At 46.2% G+C, this 21,242-nt stretch overlaps 1 protein-coding gene across 3 annotated transcripts in view; it reads left to right on the top strand.

Moving 5' to 3' along the window:
• The window catches only part of PAMR1 (peptidase domain containing associated with muscle regeneration 1), a 146,808-nt gene that overhangs the window by 96,025 nt on the left and 29,541 nt on the right, over positions 1 to 21,242 (top strand). For all 3 annotated transcript variants that reach the window (XM_080642009.1, XM_080642010.1, XM_080642011.1), the window contains 2 exons: positions 2,549 to 2,725; positions 8,514 to 8,642. In XM_080642009.1, the coding sequence (XP_080498135.1) occupies positions 2,549 to 2,725; positions 8,514 to 8,642 (306 nt within the window). The remainder of the gene's footprint in view (positions 1 to 2,548; positions 2,726 to 8,513; positions 8,643 to 21,242) is intronic.

Genomic DNA, 21,242 nt, shown 5'->3' on the forward strand with positions numbered 1-21,242 from the left:
TGGCACAAAAGTGCAAAAGTAGTGATGCTGGCAATTCAGGTATGTCGCAGAGATAAGTGAACAGGTTTGTCTGCGTAGGAAAAGGCATAGTATACCTAGGGTTTGGTACTGTCTGTGGTTCCAGGTACCCACTGGGGGCCTCAGATGGATAAGGAGGGATTACTCTATTTCCTGGGAGCAATGACACGATAAAATTTATTTTCAGCTTTTATAAGACTTTGTTGTTAAGTGTGGAAGACAAATTAAGTTCGCTCAGTCCATTAGGGGTGAAGCTGGAGGTTGTCCTGGCCTGTCCCCCCTACGCAGCCACATCCTCCCTAGGCCTGGGATTCTGTGGGCCTGCCTTCCCCCTAGAATTCATTCTCTAAAATAGCTCCTTTGGCATTTATTTTTGCTTCTTCCTTACATAGCCCTTTTCCTCACTGGTACAGCAAAGAGGTGGGCTCGATGTTTGTCTGTTTTTTCAAATATATTTTTATTGATTTCAGAGAAGAAGGGAGAGGGAGAGAGATACAGAAACATCAGTGATGAAAAAGAATTATTGATCAGCTGCCTCCTCATGCTCCCCACTGGGGATCGAGCCCAGGAATCGAACCGTGACCTCCTGGTTCATAGGTTGATGCTCATCTGCTGAGCCACAACTGGGTGGGTTGGACTAGATGTTTTTAAGGAGAGAAAAAAAGTATGACCTACTTCACCAAGTCATTTTGAAGATTAAATTGTATAAATAATGTAAAAGCACCTTAGCTAAATAAATGTTAAAGTGCTTTAGCATACATATATGAAAACCTTCAGTAACTTTTAGTGCTATTGGTGTTTTTCTCTAAATCCTTGTTTCTGGACCTGGCCTTTAGCACCATGTTGAAATTCGTGAGATTTGTACAGCTAACGCCAAATGACCAGTGAGCCTTTTCTGCAAATGTTGTAATAAGTGGAGAAGAAATCCAGGAAATGGCTCTTGTCTGCTTATTGTGTTTTTAAGTCTCTTCAGCTGGTCAGCAATAAATATTTCTCATAGAATATTTCACTTATGTGTTTATTTCTTACTCATATTATGGGGGCATTTTCCTGTCTCAGTGGGGAGGAAAAGAGGGATGGATTTACCAGGCCAGAAAGAGCCATTAAAACCATCTCTGCCAGTAGTGACAAAATCATAGCGGCCGATGTCATTCATTCCCAAATGCCAGTATGAGGATCTTGGCTCATCCACCAATGTTTGTGGATAAAAAAGATAATAACCTTTTATGCAAATGATTCCTTTCTGTTGATACTAGAATGTTCTTATGAGGCTATGCGTAGATGGTGATACTTTCTTTAAATGGCCCTAATTGGCAAATTAAGAATGACCAACTCTGTGTCAGACTTGCAAGTTCAGCGGTGGACAACAGAAAACTGAACTGTGAAATTCAGGGGGTTAGACGCCACCACAGATGCTAAGGTGGGTTTAAGTAGGTCTACAAAGCATGTTGGGGATTCCTGCCGGAGGGTTTTAGAAACAGCTTCAAAGGGAAGCCAGATTCACTTTCTTCCTCAAATATCTGACCTATTTCTGCTTCACTCGTCATTTTTGTGCAACATTTTTAGAAATGGGGAATGGGAGAAAGAGAAGCATCAAAGTGAAGTCTGTTTCTTAGCCTGGGTTCCTTTGGGCAGCCTCCGCCTGATTCCTCTTATAGATTTTGCCAGATGGTCTTTCTTTTTCATTTCCTTAAGGTGTGTGTGTGTGTGTGTGTGTGTGTGTGTGTGTGTGTGTGTGTGTGTTTTAAGAAAGAAATACATAAATCCTACCCAGAAAGGAATACTTCTATTTTTTCTCAAGGGAAAGAATGCTCAGTTGAATTTAGGGACTGAATAAAGTTCTGCCAATGAGTTCACCCTTGAAAAACATTGAAATTCTCCCAAACATACTAATTAAGGTGCTTGTTGTCTTCTCTGTTGGTTTTCACTTTGAAGATACCATAAAAGTTGCATGCTGCGAGAGGGAGGAGGCAAGTTTGGAGGAAATGAACGGCATGGTCTCTACTTGGCCATCAGCCTTGCACTTGAATGGCCTAATCTAGAGACGGGTCTCCAAACTTTTTTGATGGCCTGAATGCCTGGGCTGTGCTGGGCAGCTGTGTCGTTGAATGGTCCTGGGGTTGTGCACTGCACAACCTGTGTAACTGTAAGCCGTGGCCTGATGCACCCCAGCACAAATAGAAATGAGCGTAGGCACTCAAGAGGTGTATATTTGCTTATAAATTATATATGTGTATGTGCCATCCACTTAGATTATATATGGATAAAACATGATTTCTTTATTAAACAATGAAAATGAATAGCAGTTCTAACAAATTCCATCTATGCACAATGGATGGTTTTGAACACCCTCTGATGTCAGCCACCCGACTTGGGAGATGTTGGCCTGGAAGAATGCCTAGCATCCTCTCTGTCATTCAGGCAGGGCAGTACATTTGAAGGGCAGGGGTGTTTTTTAGCAGTAGGGTACTGCTGGGTCTTACCCCTTCCTGCCAGGACCTTTGTCCTTACCTGCTGGTTTCTATTCCAGAGTACACAGTCATTAATGAAGCCTGCCCCGGGGCCGAGTGGAATATCATGTGTCGAGAGTGCTGTGAATATGATCAGATTGAATGCGTCTGCCCTGGAAAGAAGGAAGTTGTGGGTTATACCATCCCTTGCTGCAGGAATGAGGACAATGAGTGTGACTCCTGCCTGATTCACCCAGGTGAGTGTGGAATGGGAGACCTCAGGTTGCCTTGTGTTTTCTGAGGTCATGAATGGGAACAGGCTGAACACTTGTCCTGACAGGCAGCCATCAGGAAGCTGTGAGGCCATGCCTATTAAGGATGGCATAATTCAGCTCATTCTAACTGGATGAACTGGAGGAGTTCAGTGTTTTCAGTGTTAAACTCGTAAAAACTATGAATTTATTTACTCATTCATTGATTTAACAAACTGATATCAAACTATACTACAAGGCCATAGTAATCAAAACAGCATGGTACTGGCATAAAAACAGACATATTGATCAATGGATAAAAATAGAGAGCCCAAGAATAAACCTACACCTTTATGGTCAATTAATATTTGTCAAAGGAGGCAAGAACATACAATGGGGTAAAGACAGTCTATTCAATGAATGGTGGTTGGAAAACTGGACAGATACATGTAAAAAAAAATGAAACTAGGCCACCTCCTTATACCATACACAAGAATAAACACAAAATGGATTAAACATTTAAATGTAAGAGTCAAAACCATAAACCCTAGGAGAAAACATAGGCAGTAAAATCTCAGATATTTCTTGTAGCAATATTTTTTCTGATATATATCCTCAGGCAAGGAAAATTAAACAAATGGGACTACATCAAACGAAAAAGTTTTACACAGCAAAGGAAACCATCACTAAAAAAAGACAGCCCACTGAATGGGAGAACCTATTTGCCCATGACATAGCTGATAAGGGGTTAATATCCAAAATTTATAAAGAATTCAAACAATACCAAAAAACCAAACAACTCAATTAAAAAATGGGCAAAGAACCTGAATAGACACTTCTCCAAAGAGGACATACAGATGGCCAAGAGACTTATGAAAAGATGCTCAATGTCACTCATAATCAGAGAAATGCAAATGAAAACCACAATAAGATATCACCTTACGCATGTCAGAATGGCTATCATCAGTACGTCAACAAACAACAAATGTTAGCAAGGATGTGGCAAAAAGGGAACCCTCATGCTGTTGGTGGGAATGCACCTTGGTGCAGCCACTGTGAAAAATAGTATGGAGTTTCCTCAAAAAATTAAAAATGGAACTCCCTTATGGCCTAGCAATTCCACTTCCGGGAATTTATCTGAAGAAACCCACAATACTAATTCGAAAGAATATATGTACCCCTATGTTCATTGCAGCGTTATTTACAGTAGCCAAGATTTGGGAGCAGCCCAAGTGTCCATCAGTAGACGAGTGGATAAAAAAGCTGTGGTACATTTACACAACAGAATACTACTCGGCTGTAAAAAAGAAGGAAACCTTACCTTTTGTGACAGATCTGGAGAGTATTATGCTAAGTGAAATAAGTCAATCAGAGAAAGACAAATATAAAATTTCACTTATATGAAGAATCGAATGACAAAGTAAATAAACAAATGGAATAGAAGCAGACTCAGAGATACATGGAACAGACTCACAGATGTTAGAGGGGAGGAGGGGTTGGGGGCTTGGTGAAAAAGATGGAGGGATTAGCAAAATCAAAGGAACACAAAAAATTCACAGGCAGAGACAACAGGAGGGTGATTACAAGAGGGAAAGGGGGTGGGAGGAGGTAGAAGAAGGTAAATGGGGGATAAATGGTGATGGAAGGAGACTTGACTTTGGATGGTGAACACACAATACAATATACAGATGATGTATTATAAAATCGAAGAATGATTTTTTTAAAGTCACATTTCCTGCATTCCCAGGGCTTGCAGCCTGGTGGGAGAGATGGAGAGGAAAACAGGCAACTGTAATTAAGTATAAGTTCTGTGACAGAGAAGCACAAGGTACCATGGGAGCACAGAAGGGGCTGGGTCAGTGGAGGGAAGGTCAGTGGAGACTTATTAAAGGAGGTGATGTGTGTTCTGAAGATGGCAGCAGCCAACTGAAAAGGGTGAAGGGATTCTGATAGAGGTCAAGCTGTGGAGGATAGCATGTGCTAAGGCCCTGTGGCAAGAGAAAGCATAGGATTTCTAGTAGGACCCTGCAAGTAGCTCAGTCTGGCAGGAGGGAGGAGTGTGTGTGTGTAAGAGAGAGAGAGAGAGAGGGAGGGAGGGAGGGAGAGAGAGAGATTATGAACTCAGGCATTTTGATTTATTTATGTGCTTCAATTGTTTTAGTCATTATCCATGTTTTGCACACATCACCCCATTGGAGGACACTAGGAGCCCCTTCTTGTCCTCCTGGGTTCTTCCCACATGGCCACACTGGGGTTTGAAGGCTTCCTTGGCTTCTCACAGGCCAAGATGTTTCATGCTCTTCTTGTGCGTTTTCTGCCCCAGATCTGCAGTCGGCCGTGTCTCCAGGGAACTCTGGTCTGAGAACACAAGCACCTGGGGTGTTCCTTGCTATCGGACTGTCATTGTTCCAGGTTCCTTTGTTTTGTCTTCGTTTTAGTGAACAGAGCTAGGGAGTATGTATTATTTTTAAATGAATTGATGTTGATATTCAAGTTCAAATGTAATAAGGTTTACTTACCTTCTTTGATTTTATATTTGTATAACTTTTGTCCCATGGTGAACATCCTATTTTCTAATAATACTAACCCAATTACTTATATTCTTTATCTTACATTAGAACATAATAGAATTGTATAAAATAACAATAATACTATTAGCACTAACAATAAGACCACTGATTGAAGTTATGATTTCTTTGTGGTTATTATTGACCTTGGAATATATCCCACTAAGTGTATACAGTCAAAGTACTGTGTTTTAAAGCCAATCAACGTATAGGCATACCTTGTTTTATTGAATTTTGCTTTATTGCGCTTCATAAATGTTGCATATATTTTTTACAAATTGAAGGCAAACTCCCCACCAGCAAAAGCTTACAACTCACTTGATGGCGGTGGTCTGGAATCACACCTGCAGTATCTCCAAGGTGTGCCTGCACTCCTTTTCTCTGTAACATATGCCACCTATGTGATCTACAGATAGGCTTTTTATTTCCATCTGCTTTCCATATTTTACAATACACGCAAATATACACACACAACCCTAACCGGTTTGGCTCAGTGGATAGAGCATCGGCCTGCGGACTGAAGGGTCCCAGGTTCGATTCCGGTCAAGGGCATGTACCTGGGTTGTGGGCACATCCCCAGTAGGGGGCGTGCAGGAGGCAGGTGATCCATGTCTCTCTCTCATCGATGTTTCTAACTCTCTATCCCTCTCTCTTCCTCTCTGTAAAAAATCAATAAAATATATTTTAAAAAATTAAAAAATACACACACACACACACACACACACACACACACACACACGTATACTTCTTTTCCTTTCTTGCACGAAAGGTAGCATACTTTACCCTTGCTTTATGCTCTTAACAATGCATGCTGGAGATCACTCGCTGACAGTATGAAGCCGCCATCTTCATTTCTTTTTGCAGTTACTTATAACTGTATTGTGTGATTACCATAGTTTATGAGTATTTGGGTTGCTTCCAGCTTTTTGCTACTATAAATAATGCTATAGTGAATAGCCCAAGGCATACATCATGTAGTATTTTTGCGGTGTATCATTGGGGTACATTCCTAGGAGAGGGGTTGCCGGGTCAAAGAGAGGTGCACGTGTCATTTTGCCAGCCTTTGCCAAATTTTCCTCCTTGCCTTTGGCACTCACAGTGGCTGTGTACGAGGGGACTGTTTTCCCAAAGCCTCGCAACAGAACGTGTCATTTGGGATCGTTGCCAGTTTCATTCATGCATGAGAAATGAGATCTCAACGTGGTTTTAGAAAGTTCTATCATGGATGACAACAACCTCCTCTGTGCTGGTGGCAGGGGTGGTAGGAGGGTCAAGGTCCAGGGGCACGGTGGCAGGATGTGAACCGTGACTTCCAGAATGTCCAGCAGCACCAGGGCCCTCACCCGACCAAGTTTGCGAGGTGTTTGTGTGCGGTTCTAGGCTGTGTAGCTCTGAACTCGGTCCTCTGGCCCTGCTGGCAATGCTGCGAGTTCCTTCGTGTCTTTTTTAGTAGAGCCTCATTCTTTTTCATCCCCAGGCTGGTTTCTGTGGCTTGCACGTAATGGCCTGGGTGTTACTGTGCCAAGAAAGGGTTGGCAGGATGGTTGAGGTTATACTCTGAGTCCATTTGCCTCCTCAGTGGCACACGGGTAAGGGAGGCAACGAGGGGAAGTGGCACATGGGTGAAGATGGCCTTTAGGAGGCACAGTGACCCCACTGGGACCCAGTTATGGGCCATATGAATTTGAGGCATCATATAAGCAACTCTTCTCTGGTGGGAGAAGGGACCGGGGGAGGGAAGTAGCATCAGGCTGGTATGCGAAGAGAGGGTTACTAGTCTCTCTCCTACAGAAACCACCATATACACACTGCAAATATATACACCATAACCCAACAAAGCCAGATTTCAGCCAGAAGCAAAAGAGTATGCTGTCAGCTCAAGGAAACACTGGTTATCTCAAACAGCTCAGAAGCCTGCATTGGCAGTTCACCCATCCATCCGCCCATCCATCCATCCATCCATCCATCCATCACTCTAATATTTATTGAATATTTCCTATGTGGCAGATACTGGAGTCGGTTCTAAGGATAAAATGTGGCTGAGCTAGAACTTAGCTGTCTGCCCTGAGTGAGATTGAACGAGCTCTACCTTCCCTCATCACCCTCCACGGCTCAAGAGACCATGTTTTAAAAATGATCCTAGCCCTGGCCGGGTAGCTCAGTTGGATAGAGCATTATCCCAATATGTCAAGGTTGTGTGTTTGATCCCTGGTTAGGACACTTACAAGAATCAACCAGTGAATGCATAAATAAGTGGGACCACAAAAATTGATGTTTTTCTCACTCTCTCCCTTCCTCTCTCAAATCAATCAATAAATCTTTTCACTGACCCTTGCCTGAGAACTGCTCACCCCTCTCTGGTGTGGCCTGCTGGTGGGAGCAGCCTGACACCTTCGCAGATTAGCCCACTCTTAGACATTAAGGTTGTTTCCAAGGTTGGGTGATAGAAGTATATGACATAGAAGGACCTTCAATGAAATAGGATGATGCCTCCTTTTATTAAGTGAAACAGTAAGTTACAAAACCAGAATGTACAGGATATAGGGTAAGCCTAATTGACAAAAATGTGTTTGTATAGATGGATATACAGAATGTGACCAGTTTGCTCTGGATGATGACATTCTAGGTCAGTGGTCGGCAAACTCATTAGTCAACAGAGCCAAATATCAACAGTACAACGATTGAAATTTCTTTTGAGAGCCGAAAACCTACTTCTGCGCATGGGCCACGAAGTTTCAATTGCACTGTAGGTGCGCGCCCGCACGTGGTATTTTGTGGAAGAGCCACACTCAAGGGGCCAAAGAGCTGCATGTGGCTCGCGAGCCGCGGTTTGCCGACTACTGTTATAGGTGGTTTTGCTGCAGATTATTTCATGTTACTTTAAAACTCCAGCCACTTGGATGCAAAACATTGGGGGGTGAGGGCATGTATGGGAGGGGGGTGGGGGGGCAATGGTAAGATATGTACACATATAATACCTTAATAAAAAAAATAAAAAATAAAATAAAATAAAACTCCAGCCACTCTCACTAGAACGGCGGTTCTCAGCTCCCTCCTGGGTCTGAATGCCAGTGACTCGAGGCAGCATTTCCCCAAAGGCTTCGGTGCCTGCTCCGTCCAGGTGCCCTTCCTTGAGACAAGGCCCTGCAAAGGTGCCCGGTTTCTCCCATGCAGCCGGTCATGCAGCAGGTGCTGACTCCAACACCCTCTTCTTGCAAATCTTTCAGGTTGCACCATCTTTGAAAACTGCAAGACCTGCCGAAACGGCTCATGGGGCGGCACACTGGACGACTTCTACGTGAAGGGATTCTACTGTGCGGAATGCCGGGCGGGCTGGTACGGAGGAGACTGCATGCGTGAGTAGACCCCCGAGGCAGCTCCGTGTCTAGTGCCCGCTGATGTAATGTCTCCGCTGGCCGCGGACTACGGTTTCTCTTGCTGGAATCTGAGTTCTGGCAAGCTTGCGGCCAGAGAGCTTTCTAGATAAGGCTATAAAAAAAAAAAAACAAATCCGCGCATTTCCATCTGCTGGTTGTGGACATCTGTTTGGAATTGGCCACAGGAGGTTCCTATCTGCTCTTAAATCTTCCCCTTTCTGCTGAACAAAGCCGTGGCGTTCTGCACGGCGCCCTGGCCATTCCTGAAGCGGCTCCACATTAGCATCTGTGAGATAACAGGGATCACAGCATCGAAATGCTCAGTCTGTAATGCATTTTAAATATGAATTTCTGTTGGTACATTTTTTGAAGCCTGCGTTCCATTCCTGAGGCCCATGTCAAATTGTCAGCATGCCCCTTGTCCCGGGAAAGAGATTTTTTTTTTTTCTGGGTTCTACTTGAACTCCAAGAATTACTTAGTCTTTATGAGGGTTCCCTATGGGTTTCCACAAGCCTTTGAAAATGGAGTGGAACTGTAACCTCCCCTCAGCCAGCGAGTCCCCTCTGCAGTGCCCTGATGGTGGCCGTCCCTCTGAGACGCTGGACCCAGGGCAGCGGACACACTGTTAGTATTGTGTTTAGCCTGTTCTCCATGTTCCCTCCTTGAGTCAGAAGCAGTTTGGGTGGACTTGCAGGCTGAGCAGTTTTCCTCTTGTAATGATATTCCCAGGCCGCAGAGATGTTGACTGGAGAGCTGTTGGTATTCTTTGCCTGATCTAACCTTAGCAAAATGCCACGAATTTCAAGAGTCTAGGGAAAAGGGTGAGGTCTGTGGTCTGCGGCCAAAAAAGGCAATTACCCCTGGAGGAGAAGGGACGTGTCGGTGCTTCTCTGTGAGCCCGGGAGCTCCGTTATCCCGAATACAGATGATTTTACAGTGCTGGTCTCAGGTGCAGATTTAAAACTTCGATGTCATTTTAGATGGTTTCCAGGAAATTGAATTTAGGACTTGGGGGGGATTAAATTTAGGACACTGCAGGATTTCACCTTGTTCTTCCTCTGGTAGCTGTTCTCTGAAGACATTCTGGTATGATCATGACCACAGGCTCTGGAATGACCCAGGCCTGGGCTAACCAATGGCTTTGCACTGTGACCATGGCCAAGCCATCTAAGCTTGCTAATCGCAGTCTCCTTTTCTTTAAAATGGGAAGAATGCTATCTATGCCACTGGGCTGTTTCTAGAATTAAAGAAGGTATGTGTGTGAAATGCCTAGTGCTTCGCCTGGCATATAGCGAAAATGAATACAGTAAACATATCATTATTCTTTTATATGCTCCTGAATGGCCAAGCTGGTAGTGGTCCAGAAATGAAAGTGCTTAAGACAGAGAGAATCAGAGCTGTCCAGCAAAACTTCGATTTCGCATTGACCCCCTACAGCAGGCGTCCTCAAACTACGGCCCGCGGGCCACATGCGGCCTGCCGAGGACATTTATCCGGCCCGCCCGGTGCCGCTGCCTGTCCTGCTTAGCAGCCGACTCGTCCCGGGCCCGCAGTGCGCATAGGAATTTGTTCATAGTTTTTTTTTTTTAACTATAGTCCGGCCCTCCAACGGTCTGAGGGACAGTGAACTGGCCCCCTGTTTATAAAGTTTGAGGACTCCTGCCCAACAGTATATTAGATCACTTTAAGGTTTCTTCTGTTTGGAAATGGAAGGTTGCTCCTTCTCTATGTGAGTGGAGAAGGGCTATGTGATGCGATTGGGGCCATAGGCAGGAGTCAGATCGTGCATGGCCTTGTAGGTAGGTGAACTGGGTCAAGCGTTTAGATGTTATTCTGAGTGCAGTGAGAAGCCAAGGAAAAGTTGGGGACTAGGATATGGCATTGGCAGAGCAGAGGTAAAAGAACAGGGAGTCAGGGGTAGGGAAGACTTTAGGTAGGAGTTGATGCTTGAGCTATGCCTTTGCTCAGGTGTGGGCAAACCAGGAGGATACCTATGTGGGTGCAATTCTAGACCCCTGGTTCTTAACCACAGTACCATCCAACCTCCACTTCGAAAGCTCTGTTTTCTCTGAAAAGTGGGAAGTGGGATCTCTGCTGAGGGCAGAGTGGAAGTGAGACCGGGGCTTGAGAGTAGCAAAGGTTTGAGACAGCCACACGAGGAATAAGGAAAGGCACATCCCAGCAAGACTGAGGGCCCAGTTCAAGCTGGAGCTGTTATGTAGGCGATGCAGTCAGGCCAGTGGGCAATGCTCTCCAGCAGCATGGTAGCAGCGTTGCATTGAAACAGGCATTTGCTTGATCTGAGACTTGGCTAAGGCAATTCATCCATGTTGGGTAGGCCATGAACTCAGAAAGAGCCTGGCAGAGAGAGAATAGGGATGGGTGTCTCAATGTGGTAGAAAAGTAGGCTTAGTGGTAATAAAGTGGTGGAACATGTAGATAGAAGGTGTATGGTAGGCAGAGAGTAAAATATCTAAGTTGAAGCTTTCAGGGGTGGTGGTGGTAATATGTTCATATATAATAGTTTTTGCTGTGTAACAAATCTCAAAAGGAAATATTTTTTTTTATTATGGGTCTGTGGGTGGACTGGGGTTCAGCTGATTTCAGCTGAGCTGGTCTGGGTTGAACTCCATGCCTCAGGGTCCAGGCCAAAGGGGCAACAGCTAAGGGACATGCTGTTCTTGGGGGGAGTTGCAGAAGCACAAGAGGCCAAGCCATACACACAGGCACGTGTAAGGCCTCCTCTCATATCACATTCACTCACATTTCCAAAGAGGTCACGTGGCTAAGCCCCAAATCAGTCAACTCGGGAAGTATTCTCCATCCCAAGTGGTAGGACCAGTGATGGTATCCCGGTGTCGGATCAAGGCTTCCTTCAAGGACAGCTTATTGCTACAGCAGGCCATTGCCACTGGCAGAACAGAGAGCCAGGCCCTCATTCATCAGTCTACCCAGCCATTCAAAAAATATTTCTTGAGTAGATGCCCTGGGGTGCTGGACATACAATGATGAGCTCGCAATTTAGAGAAGAGAGACTAAAAAAAAAAAAAACACACCGAAAAAGTCAAAAAATTTTGAGTGTGGTCATCAGTGCTATGAAACAAACAGAATAACAGTCCGATTCCTGTCTCATTCTGTGTTAGTTCAGTTGTGCTTGTTCAGTTCCATGATGTTTGCTCTGAAAGCCTCATCCCACACAGTGTGCTATCTGGCCAGTCTCAGCCCTCATAGAGCATTTCTTGTGGAGCGCTGGGTTAGTCACCAGGGAAAACAACAAGCCCTCAGTGAGTTTACAGACCATGCATGGAGACAGTGTTTGACCATAAGAAGACATCCGTAGACACTGACGACGCCTTGCCACGCTAGCAGTCAGCAGCTGTGCGTCGCAGCAGGTTGCCCAGGACCAAACCAGAGAGGGTCGGACCTGCATTGCCACCATGTGCCCACCATCCAGATATCATTGCTGACATGTACACATAAGGAACTATTTGACATTGAAACGGGGACTCAGAACTGTTGGACATTGAAATTGAGACTCAAACATTTTTTGTTATTATATGTTTATTTCTAGTCTGCAAAGGCAAGATTTTTTAAAGGAAAGAAATAGGGGGAAAAATAGATACAGAGGCAAAGAAGCATTGAACAGACTGTCAAACTACAGCAGGAAGGCAGGGGAGGTTGGGTTGGGGGGCTGTAAGAGATCAACCGAAGGACTTGTACGCATGCATATAAGCATAACCAATGGATACAAGACACTGGGGGAGGGGCAGGTAAAGGCATGTACTGGGGGGTAGGGGAGGCTGAGGGGAGATCAATGGGGAAAAAAAGGAGACATATGTACTACTATTTGTAATACTTCGAACAATTAAAAAAAAAACAAAAAAATAAAAAGAAGACATCCGTGTGATATTATGATGTTATTAAGTTCTTACCACATGTGCCTCGTATTGGCATTAAATGAATGTGAGTGGAATTCAATGAGGAAGTAATTCATTTCACTGTTTGTGGACTGCTTGCCTCTGTTAAGGGCAAGCCACACTTGAGTGGTGTTTATGGCCAGGGCATCTTGCTGGACCCCCATGGCAGTGCAAGCATTTACCCAGTAGATGGCGCTCAAGTGATCCTTTCAGGCAGTTTCATTCTGAAGGAAGGAGGGATTCCTGCTTAATTCCATCTGGAGGCCCAGGCATCCCCCCCCCCCCTCCCCCAACCCCCCCAATACCATATAGGACCTTAGAAGGAAGGAGAAGTGACTGGCAAATTCCAGAAAGACAATTCTATATGTGAGTTATAGAGCTTTCCTATAAAGCACTGAGCATATGTTACAGCACCTTTATTTGATCACGTCCTTGACAATGTTTATGTTAATTAGTGTTAACCCAACTTACGACAGTCTTAAAATCCATTATGTGTGATCAAGTCATTCATAACCATTGGCAGATTGTATTAAACAAGATAATAGGAGAATGGCCTGAAGTCACTGAACCTAAGGGAAGACTTTATTCACATCTCCCTGCCTGGGAAAGAATGGTTTCATGAGCTCAGAAAATCCAGGCTATGGACAAGAGCCGATTCTTGTTTTTCTTTCCCCAGCTTTTTATTTTGAAAAATTTCAAATCTACAGAGAGTTGAGAGAACAGTACATTCCTATACCTTTCACCTGGATTCACCTATTAACATTTCCCCGCATCTGACTTTCTTTTACTGCACTATAAACACGTGAATTTAATATTCTCCATGTTCCATGTTATCACCATTTTTCTTTTCTGTGCTAAAATTGTCCTGGAATTGGCCAGCCTAGCCCCTGCAAGCTGGCTCTACTGCATCATTCGGTAAGCAATTCCTCGCTCCCTGGTCTAGAAACAGCCATTTCTCCATGAATCCTGGTTCCTCTGGCGGGAAAGGCCTTTAGGAACGCAGTCTGTGTGCTGGCTCCAAGAGGGGCTGAGAGCTAGAGTCAAAATGAAGCCTTCCTCTCAACACTTCTTAAACTGGGAGGTAGACTTCTTCCGCGGAGCCACTCTGCCAACTCCAGAGTGGAGTTTATTTGACTTGGCCCTCAGACTGAGTTTCTTAGCCACCAGATAAGATGAGTGTGAGTGGGACCAAGAGCCACTCCATTTGCCACACTTCCAGGTAGCATGACAGTGATACGAACCTTTCAGGCATTGAAGGACCCAGGGGATATGAGAAGGTTAGGAAATCAACCCAGAGAAGAGAGGATTTATAGGGAGAGATTATTAATACATTTATCTTCTCAGTCATAATTTGCATAGTGGTAGAGGAGCCCAGGAACTGGCCATAAGCCATGCCCCACAATGTGTGTGGGCTAGAATAGGAGATAGGAGGATGATTTGTGAGGCTGGTCCTTGAGCTATAACAGACAATGGTCAAGAGCAAATCTGTGTGTGTGTGTGTGTGTGTGTGTATCTCTGTGTGTCTGTATGAGAGAGAGAGAGAGAGAAAGAGAGAGAGAGAGAGAGCACTTTCACAAAGCTTTTTAAAAAATACGTTTTTATTGATTTCAGAGAGATCAAGGGAGAGGGAGAGACAGATAGCAACATTGATGAGAGAGAACCATTGATCGGTTGCCTCCTTCATGTCCACTACTGGGGACCGAGCTTGCAATCTGGACATGTGCCCTGACCGGGAATCGAACCAACAACCTCCTGGTGCATGGGTCGATGCTCAACCACTGAGCCACACTGGCTGGGCTGTATTGCTGATTAAAGGAGCTGTCCTCCTAGGGAACCAGAGAATCACCTGGGTGGAGTCACTGAAAACTGGCTCATCTGGCTCTAGTCTTTGGTGTCCTGACACTTCCAGGAAAGGAACGATGCCCAATTGGGTCCAAATTGGGGGTGGTATTATGCGGTGGTTAACAATGGGGCTTGGAACCAGTGGGTTTGAATCTCTACTCTATGACATTGGGCAAAGTTATTCAATCTTTGTAAGTCTCAGCTTCTTCATTTACCAAAAGGGGGTAATAGTGGCCCCTTAGAGGATTTTTGTGGGTTAAATTAAGTGCCATCTATAAATCCCTTAATATGGAATCTGGTACATAGTAAGTACTCAATAAATGGTGGCTGCTATTCCTTTTAAAAAAACAACATATGTTTTTATTCATTTTAGAGGGAGAGAAAAGGAGGGAGGGAGGCAAGTAGGGAGAGAGAAAGAGAAAGATTGATATGCGAGAGAATTGATAGGTTGCTTCCCATGCACACTCTGACCTGGGACTGAACCCACAACCTGGGCATGTGCCCTGACCAGGAATCGAACCAGTGACCCTTTGGTGCATGAGATGACACTCAACCAACTGAGCCACACTGGCCAGGGCTATTCTTATTTTTATTACTAAACCAGAGCCATAAAATAAGCTCTTCTTTTTCTTTCTTTCTTTTTCTGAGAAGGAAATCAATGTAAGGCCAGAGAGGAAACATAATAAAGCAGAATTCCCTAAAGTGACAAGAAAATATATGCTGGACACGAGGAAGTAGTCTTCCCAGGACGAGTATTGTGTGGTAAATTGCATTTTATATTTCATGTCCTGAAGCTCTTTGGCTCTAGGGAATTAATGTGAGAAGTTTGCAGAAGATTTCATGTTGTCAAAGAGCTCATCCATCATTGCTCAGCTTCTGGTTAGGGCATAGGACATGAAAAAGACTTCCTTTCTGCTCAGAGAGCAAGGAACCACTTGATAAATCAAAGAAAATTCAGCATTTTCTTTAAAACCTTTGAGTATCTGTGAATACGTACTCTATAAGACTCTAAACTCCGGAGGAATGAGTTCTTTCTGGGTGAGCAAGTGATCCAGGATGCTTCATACCGTACGTGAGTCAGCTACGGAGGTTGGCTGGGGGCAGGGCAGGTGAGAGCGTGGGCCTGCTGGAGGCAGAGGGGGAGCCTGCCACACTTGTGAGGAACCTATGGGCTGGCCGGCTGGACTGAAATCTGAAGGAGACCGCAAAGCAAAGGCCATCCTCTCCACCAGATATTCCCTTAAATGAAATTTTGCCGAGCAAGCAGAGGCTGGGACAAGACGTGGAAAGCTGGAGATCTTGAGATAGTGTAGTTTTGCAGCTTCAAACACTTGTCATTTCAAAGTGGTGCCACCTCCTAGGCTGCGTTTTTCCATTCTTGCAGCAATGGAGCTGCAGGAAGTTGGGCAGTGGGGGAGTGTTGAAAAGCAAAGACAGTTATTAGGTTCCTGGTGCTTGAGTTTCAAGAGCCTTCCAGAAGGATTATAGCCTCGGGCCTGCTTCAAACTAGCTTAATTTCTGATTGGGTCGACCTAATCAGTCCCTTATCCGACTTGCCTAATAGAGGAAAGGATATTAACAATCCAAAAAGTCTATGTATTTCTTGTTGTGAAGAAGCAAGAGAATATGACCTATAGTCAAGAGAAAAATCAGTCCAAAGAAACAGACCACACATGAGGAAATACTGGAATTTTCAGACAAGGATTTTTGAATAACTTAAAAATAAATATATTAAAGGGTTTACAGTAAAATGTTAATACAATTGAAGAAGAGACATTTCAAAATAGATTTGAAAAGTGTTAAAAGGAACCAAACGGAAATCCCAGAACTGAGAACTATATTATCTAAAAATTTTTAAAAATGACTGGAGGGGATTAACAGCCAGTTGGTCACAACAGCGGAAAGGAGCGGGGAACTTAAGCACAGGTTTAATAGAAGTGAACCAAGCTGAAGCACAGAGAAGAAAGACCGGAAGTGTTCAGCGTCCTATGTCCTTTGTGCTACCCTAGTCCAGATCCCGTCTTTTGAATTGGATTGGCAGGGTTTTCTCAGTGTGTGTTTGTTGCAAATACCCAGGCAACATTGGGGAGGAAAGACCTTCTGCAACAAAGTGACTGATGCTATTCTTGCTGGACCACAGTTTCAACTGAATGGCCAGACCATTTGGTACAGAAGGGAGGGGCTTTAAAAATGGACTGACTGGGCAGATGTTTGATTCTATCTTGCACAGCCATTCATTCAGTGAATTAATTGAGCACCTACTCAATGCATATAAAGGCGTGATCATGACAGGCAAGGTCCCTGATCTCACAGAACTGTGTCATGGGGGCGGCAACCAATTACATAAAACAATCCGTATAAAGTGTCAACTTGATTGGGATTATCAGCCACATCACGGAGTGGGCTGTGGAGTCACTCCTGGACATCTGGTTGTTCCTGAAGAAGAACACCCCCCCCCCCCCCATAAAAGCCATCACGTAGCACTTACTGTGAACCAGGCATCGTTCTCTGTACCTTCATGCACTAACTCATCAATCCTCAGCACAGCCATTTTACGGGGGAGGACACTGAGTCACAGAGAGGTTAAATGACGCTCCTGCTGTCACGCAGCTTGGAAATGGCAGCGCCAAGATGCCACTTCAGAGGCTGGGCCCAGAGCCCAATCTCTCCTCCTCTCTACAAATCCTCTCTGGAGGTGAGAGGCACTGATGCTCCTCACTCCGAGGGCCTGTCTGGGGGCCTGCAGGTCATGGTATGATGGACCAAATCACGTGGAAGGTGCGAGCTTTCTCCCAACTCCTGGCCGGGTGCATGGGTCACTCCCATGTCGTCATCCAGGCGTTTGTTCTGCCATCACTGCCTGGGATCCTGGACCTAACGGGTTTAGGGCTCCAGCCAATGATGTAACGAGGCTCTTAGGATCCCTGGGGCAGTGACCAGAACCTGGGCTGTCCCTGTCATTCTTGTACCAAAATAGTGTCTCAGATCCAGACAAGACTCCAGAGAAATAGCGTTGCTTTCCATTTATTGAGCATTTCTATGGACCAGGCACCATGCTGAGTGCTTTAGATACAATATCTATCTCATTTAACCCTCAGAACAAACAAATAGAAAAATAACAACATGGCAGTCGGTGCTGCTATTATTCTCATTTCCAAATGAGGAAGCCCCTCGGCTGGGAAAGTCCGGAGAGCTTGTCTGGGCTCACACAGCTGGTTAGAGCCCGACCGGAGATTCGGACCCAGGCGGCTCCCCAGGCTGCCGCTCAACCACCGAGTCCTGTCTCCCGCGCCGTCTCTGAAGGAGGGAGGAAAGTGCACATCCCTCTCTGAGTCCGAGCGTTTTCCTTAGTGCTTTCTTTTCCCCCAGAGGAAAGATTACAGAGAAAGAAAAGAAACTCAGCCGCTTCTCAGAAGGATGTTGTATCTCTCTCCTGCCCCCTACCCCCTCCGTGCTGGAGACAACAAGACTTCTGTCTGAACGCTGCGGGTGTTCGTGTCTTTGGGAGCCTTCCAGCTCCCTTTCTCGTTTGGAGTTCCTTTCAGCTCTGCAGAAGCAGGGCCTATCCGGCTCTCTCTCCTGCTTGGCTTGTAGCAACCGGGAAGGGTGGTAAGTGGGTGGGTGGGTGGGTGGGTGGGTTGGAGATGAGTCCAGGATTTGAGAGCCCAGTGGACAGTCTGACTTCGCTGGCAAATTCCCCTACACACACATACACACACACACACATACACACACATACACACACATACACACACACACACACACACACACACATACACACACACCGCTTTCCTCCTCTGCAGCAAGACATCCTCAGGGAGTCTGAGCACGGATCCCGGGCCCATTGCCGGCCCTGGTCTTTCAGACACAGGACCACCTGCTTGGTTGGCCAGCAGCACTTCCTTGGCGGGACGCTCAGCTGTCCTCACTGTTCTGCCTGAGACAGAGGTGCGGCTCGTATCCTGCACGCAGCCCGCCACCTCCCCTGGTAGGGACAGAGTGGAAAAGGGAGCTGGAGCAGCCCCTGTGTGGGGTGGGAGCGGGGTTCCTTCCTCCTCTCCCCTGGACCTGATACCCCTCCCCCAGGCACATTGCTGAGAAGTGGTCTCTTGGTCTCTGGTTGGTTGAAACCTGTCTGCCATCTTGGTGCCCACTCTGCCCGCCCCTCTGGAGTGAGAAGGAAGCATCGTGAAGCATAACCGAGATGGTCCATGTGGTTTGGGATCTTGGCTCCTGAAGGACAGCCCTGGGCCTGCAGGAGCAAGTGGTCTAGCAGCTCACATGGCCAGTCGGGGGCCGGTGTCTGGGTGGGGCTGCGGCTCGAGCCCTCCACAGGCTGTGTGAGATCCTGGGACGTGCCCATGCCTGAATGGTCTTGCCCAGGAGACCTGACCAGGGCTGGGCAGCGGCTCCCCCTGGACGGGGTGTGGGGGAGGGGTGAGGGATGCTGCTGTCTGGTTCCAGCTTCTGCACGCGGGCAGCAGCATTTGCTGCTGGTTCTGGCGTGGGTCCCTGCAGGAGGTTTGCTGTGGGAGCTGAGATTTCATGCCTGGCGGCTGGGCAGCTTCCAGTCCCAGGGATGGAGGCTGTGCACGAAGGTTTCTTTTTCTGGCCCTCACACCCAACGCATCATTTCCGTACTGGGCAGCAGATGGGCGTGGGCGAGGAGGAGCGTGAGGTGTGCAGGAAGGAGGAACGTGCGCTCTAGAAAAGCAGGGGGAGTGGTGACGAGTCAGCGTACCTTTTTGGGGGGTGGGGGTGGGGGTGGGGGTGGGGGACAGGGCAGAAAAATTCTGCTCCTCCAAATGGAGTGGGAGGTGGGAGGGGGCTGGGTCAGGAAGCCCCGAAGGCAGTGTAAGTTACCAGTCAAGATCCAGCATTGGTCCTTGACAGACTCAAGTTCAAGGCCCCGCTCCGTGGCCCGCTAGCGTTTACTGATTTTTCTGCTGAGGGCTTTCTGTGCATAACTTGATTCAAGTCTCACAAACCTTATGATGAAGGTACCAGTTTTATTCCCGTTTGACTTAGGTTTGCTGAGGTTCTGAGAGATGGAGTAGCTTGCCCAAGGCCACACAGCCAGAGAAGGTAATGCTGAGTCTAAAGCCAAGGGTAGGAGGATGCTGAGGTCTCCAGATTCACCAGGGCTTTCCTGTTGGAACAGTGATTGACGGTCTTCGGACTTCCTGGCCATCTGGCCTCGGGGAAGTCCCATCCTTAGTGTTCACATCTGGGAAATGAGGAGATGAATGTTGTTCTCCTTGGTTTCTCATGGAGATTAAAGGAGAGAATGTTTATGAATCTTTTCGCTAGTGCCTGGCCTATCATGATATCATCATTTAGTCATTCGACACCTATCTATGGAGCACCTGTCATATGCCAGGTACCGTTCTAGGTGTACAGGCTAGAAAAGATCCCAGCTCTACCAAAAGGATTATAGATCTGGATTTCTATATAGACCAGTGATAGATAAACTTTTTCTGTAAAGGGACAGATAGTAAATATTTTCATCTTTTTAGGTCTTTCATCTTTTTATCTCTTGTTGCAACTACTCAACTCTGCTGTTATGAGCTTGAGAGCAACTATAGACAATGCATAAAGGAATGGGCATGGCTCTGTTCCAATAAAACTTTATTTACAAGAACAGGCACTGGGCTGGTTTTGGTCCACGATCATAGATGGCCAACTCCTGTAGAAAATATTTATTTACATGACCCAGATAATTTTTTTTTTATAAAACCAATTCAAGACATTTTCCCCAAACTCTTATAAAACTGAGGTGCACCTTACCTATGCTTTTCCAGTGGTTTTCAAATCTTAGGGCTCCTTTGTAGGTAACTCAGGGGACAGGGGTGATGACAAGGGTGGAGGGCTTTGGGTCTCTGCTTCTGCTTTAACCCAGAACCCCTCTTGGGTCCATGTTTTGATTGACAGTCTTCAAAGGAGTTTGTTTGAGAAAAGGGGGTTGGAAACTAGAAAAAAAAATGAAACCCATTAATCTAGTCCAACTGGTTAGAGACTGTGTCCACCCTCCAGTATCATGCATTAGAAAGGCATTTATTACATAACTAGAGACCCGGTGCACAAAATTCATGCATGAGGAGAGGTGTCCCTCAGCCCAGCCTGCACCCTCTCCAATCTGGGACCCCTCGAGGGATGTCCAACTGCCCGTATAGGCCCAATACCGGTAGGATCGGGCCTAAATGGGCAGTCGGACATCCCTCTCACAATCCAGGACTGCTGGCTCCCAACTGCTCACCTGCCTGCCTTCCTGATTGCCCCTAACTGCTTCTGCCTACCAGCCTGATCACCCCCTAACCACTCCCCTGCCAGCCTGATTGATGCCTAACTGCTCCCCTACCAGCCTGATGGCCCCTAACTGCCCTTTCCTGCAGGCCTGGTCCCCCCAACTGCTCTCTCCTGAAGGCCTGGGTCCCCCCCTACTGCCCTTCCCTGCAGGCCTAGTTGCCCCCAACTTCCCTCCTCTGCTGGCCAGGTTACCCCTAACTGCCCTCCCCTGCAGGCTTGATTGCCTCCAACTGCCCTCCCTTGCAGGCCTGGTCCCTCCCAACTGCCCTCTCCTGCTGGCCTGATTGCCCACAACTGCCCTCCCTTGCAGACCTGGTCCCTCCCAATTGCCTTCCCCTGCTGGCCATCTTGTGGCGGCCATCTTGTGTCCACATGCGGGCAGCCGTCTTGTGTGTTGGAGTGATGGTCATTTTGCATATTATTCTTTTATTAGATAGGATTGGTCATAGACCAAATTAATTTTCTAACTGGATGGAGGGGACTCAGCAGAGTAGCTTTGGGACTCTATTTGTG

Source organism: Plecotus auritus, assembly GCF_963455305.1.
Source record: "Plecotus auritus genome assembly, chromosome: 9".
Classification (NCBI taxonomy): domain Eukaryota; kingdom Metazoa; phylum Chordata; class Mammalia; order Chiroptera; family Vespertilionidae; genus Plecotus; species Plecotus auritus.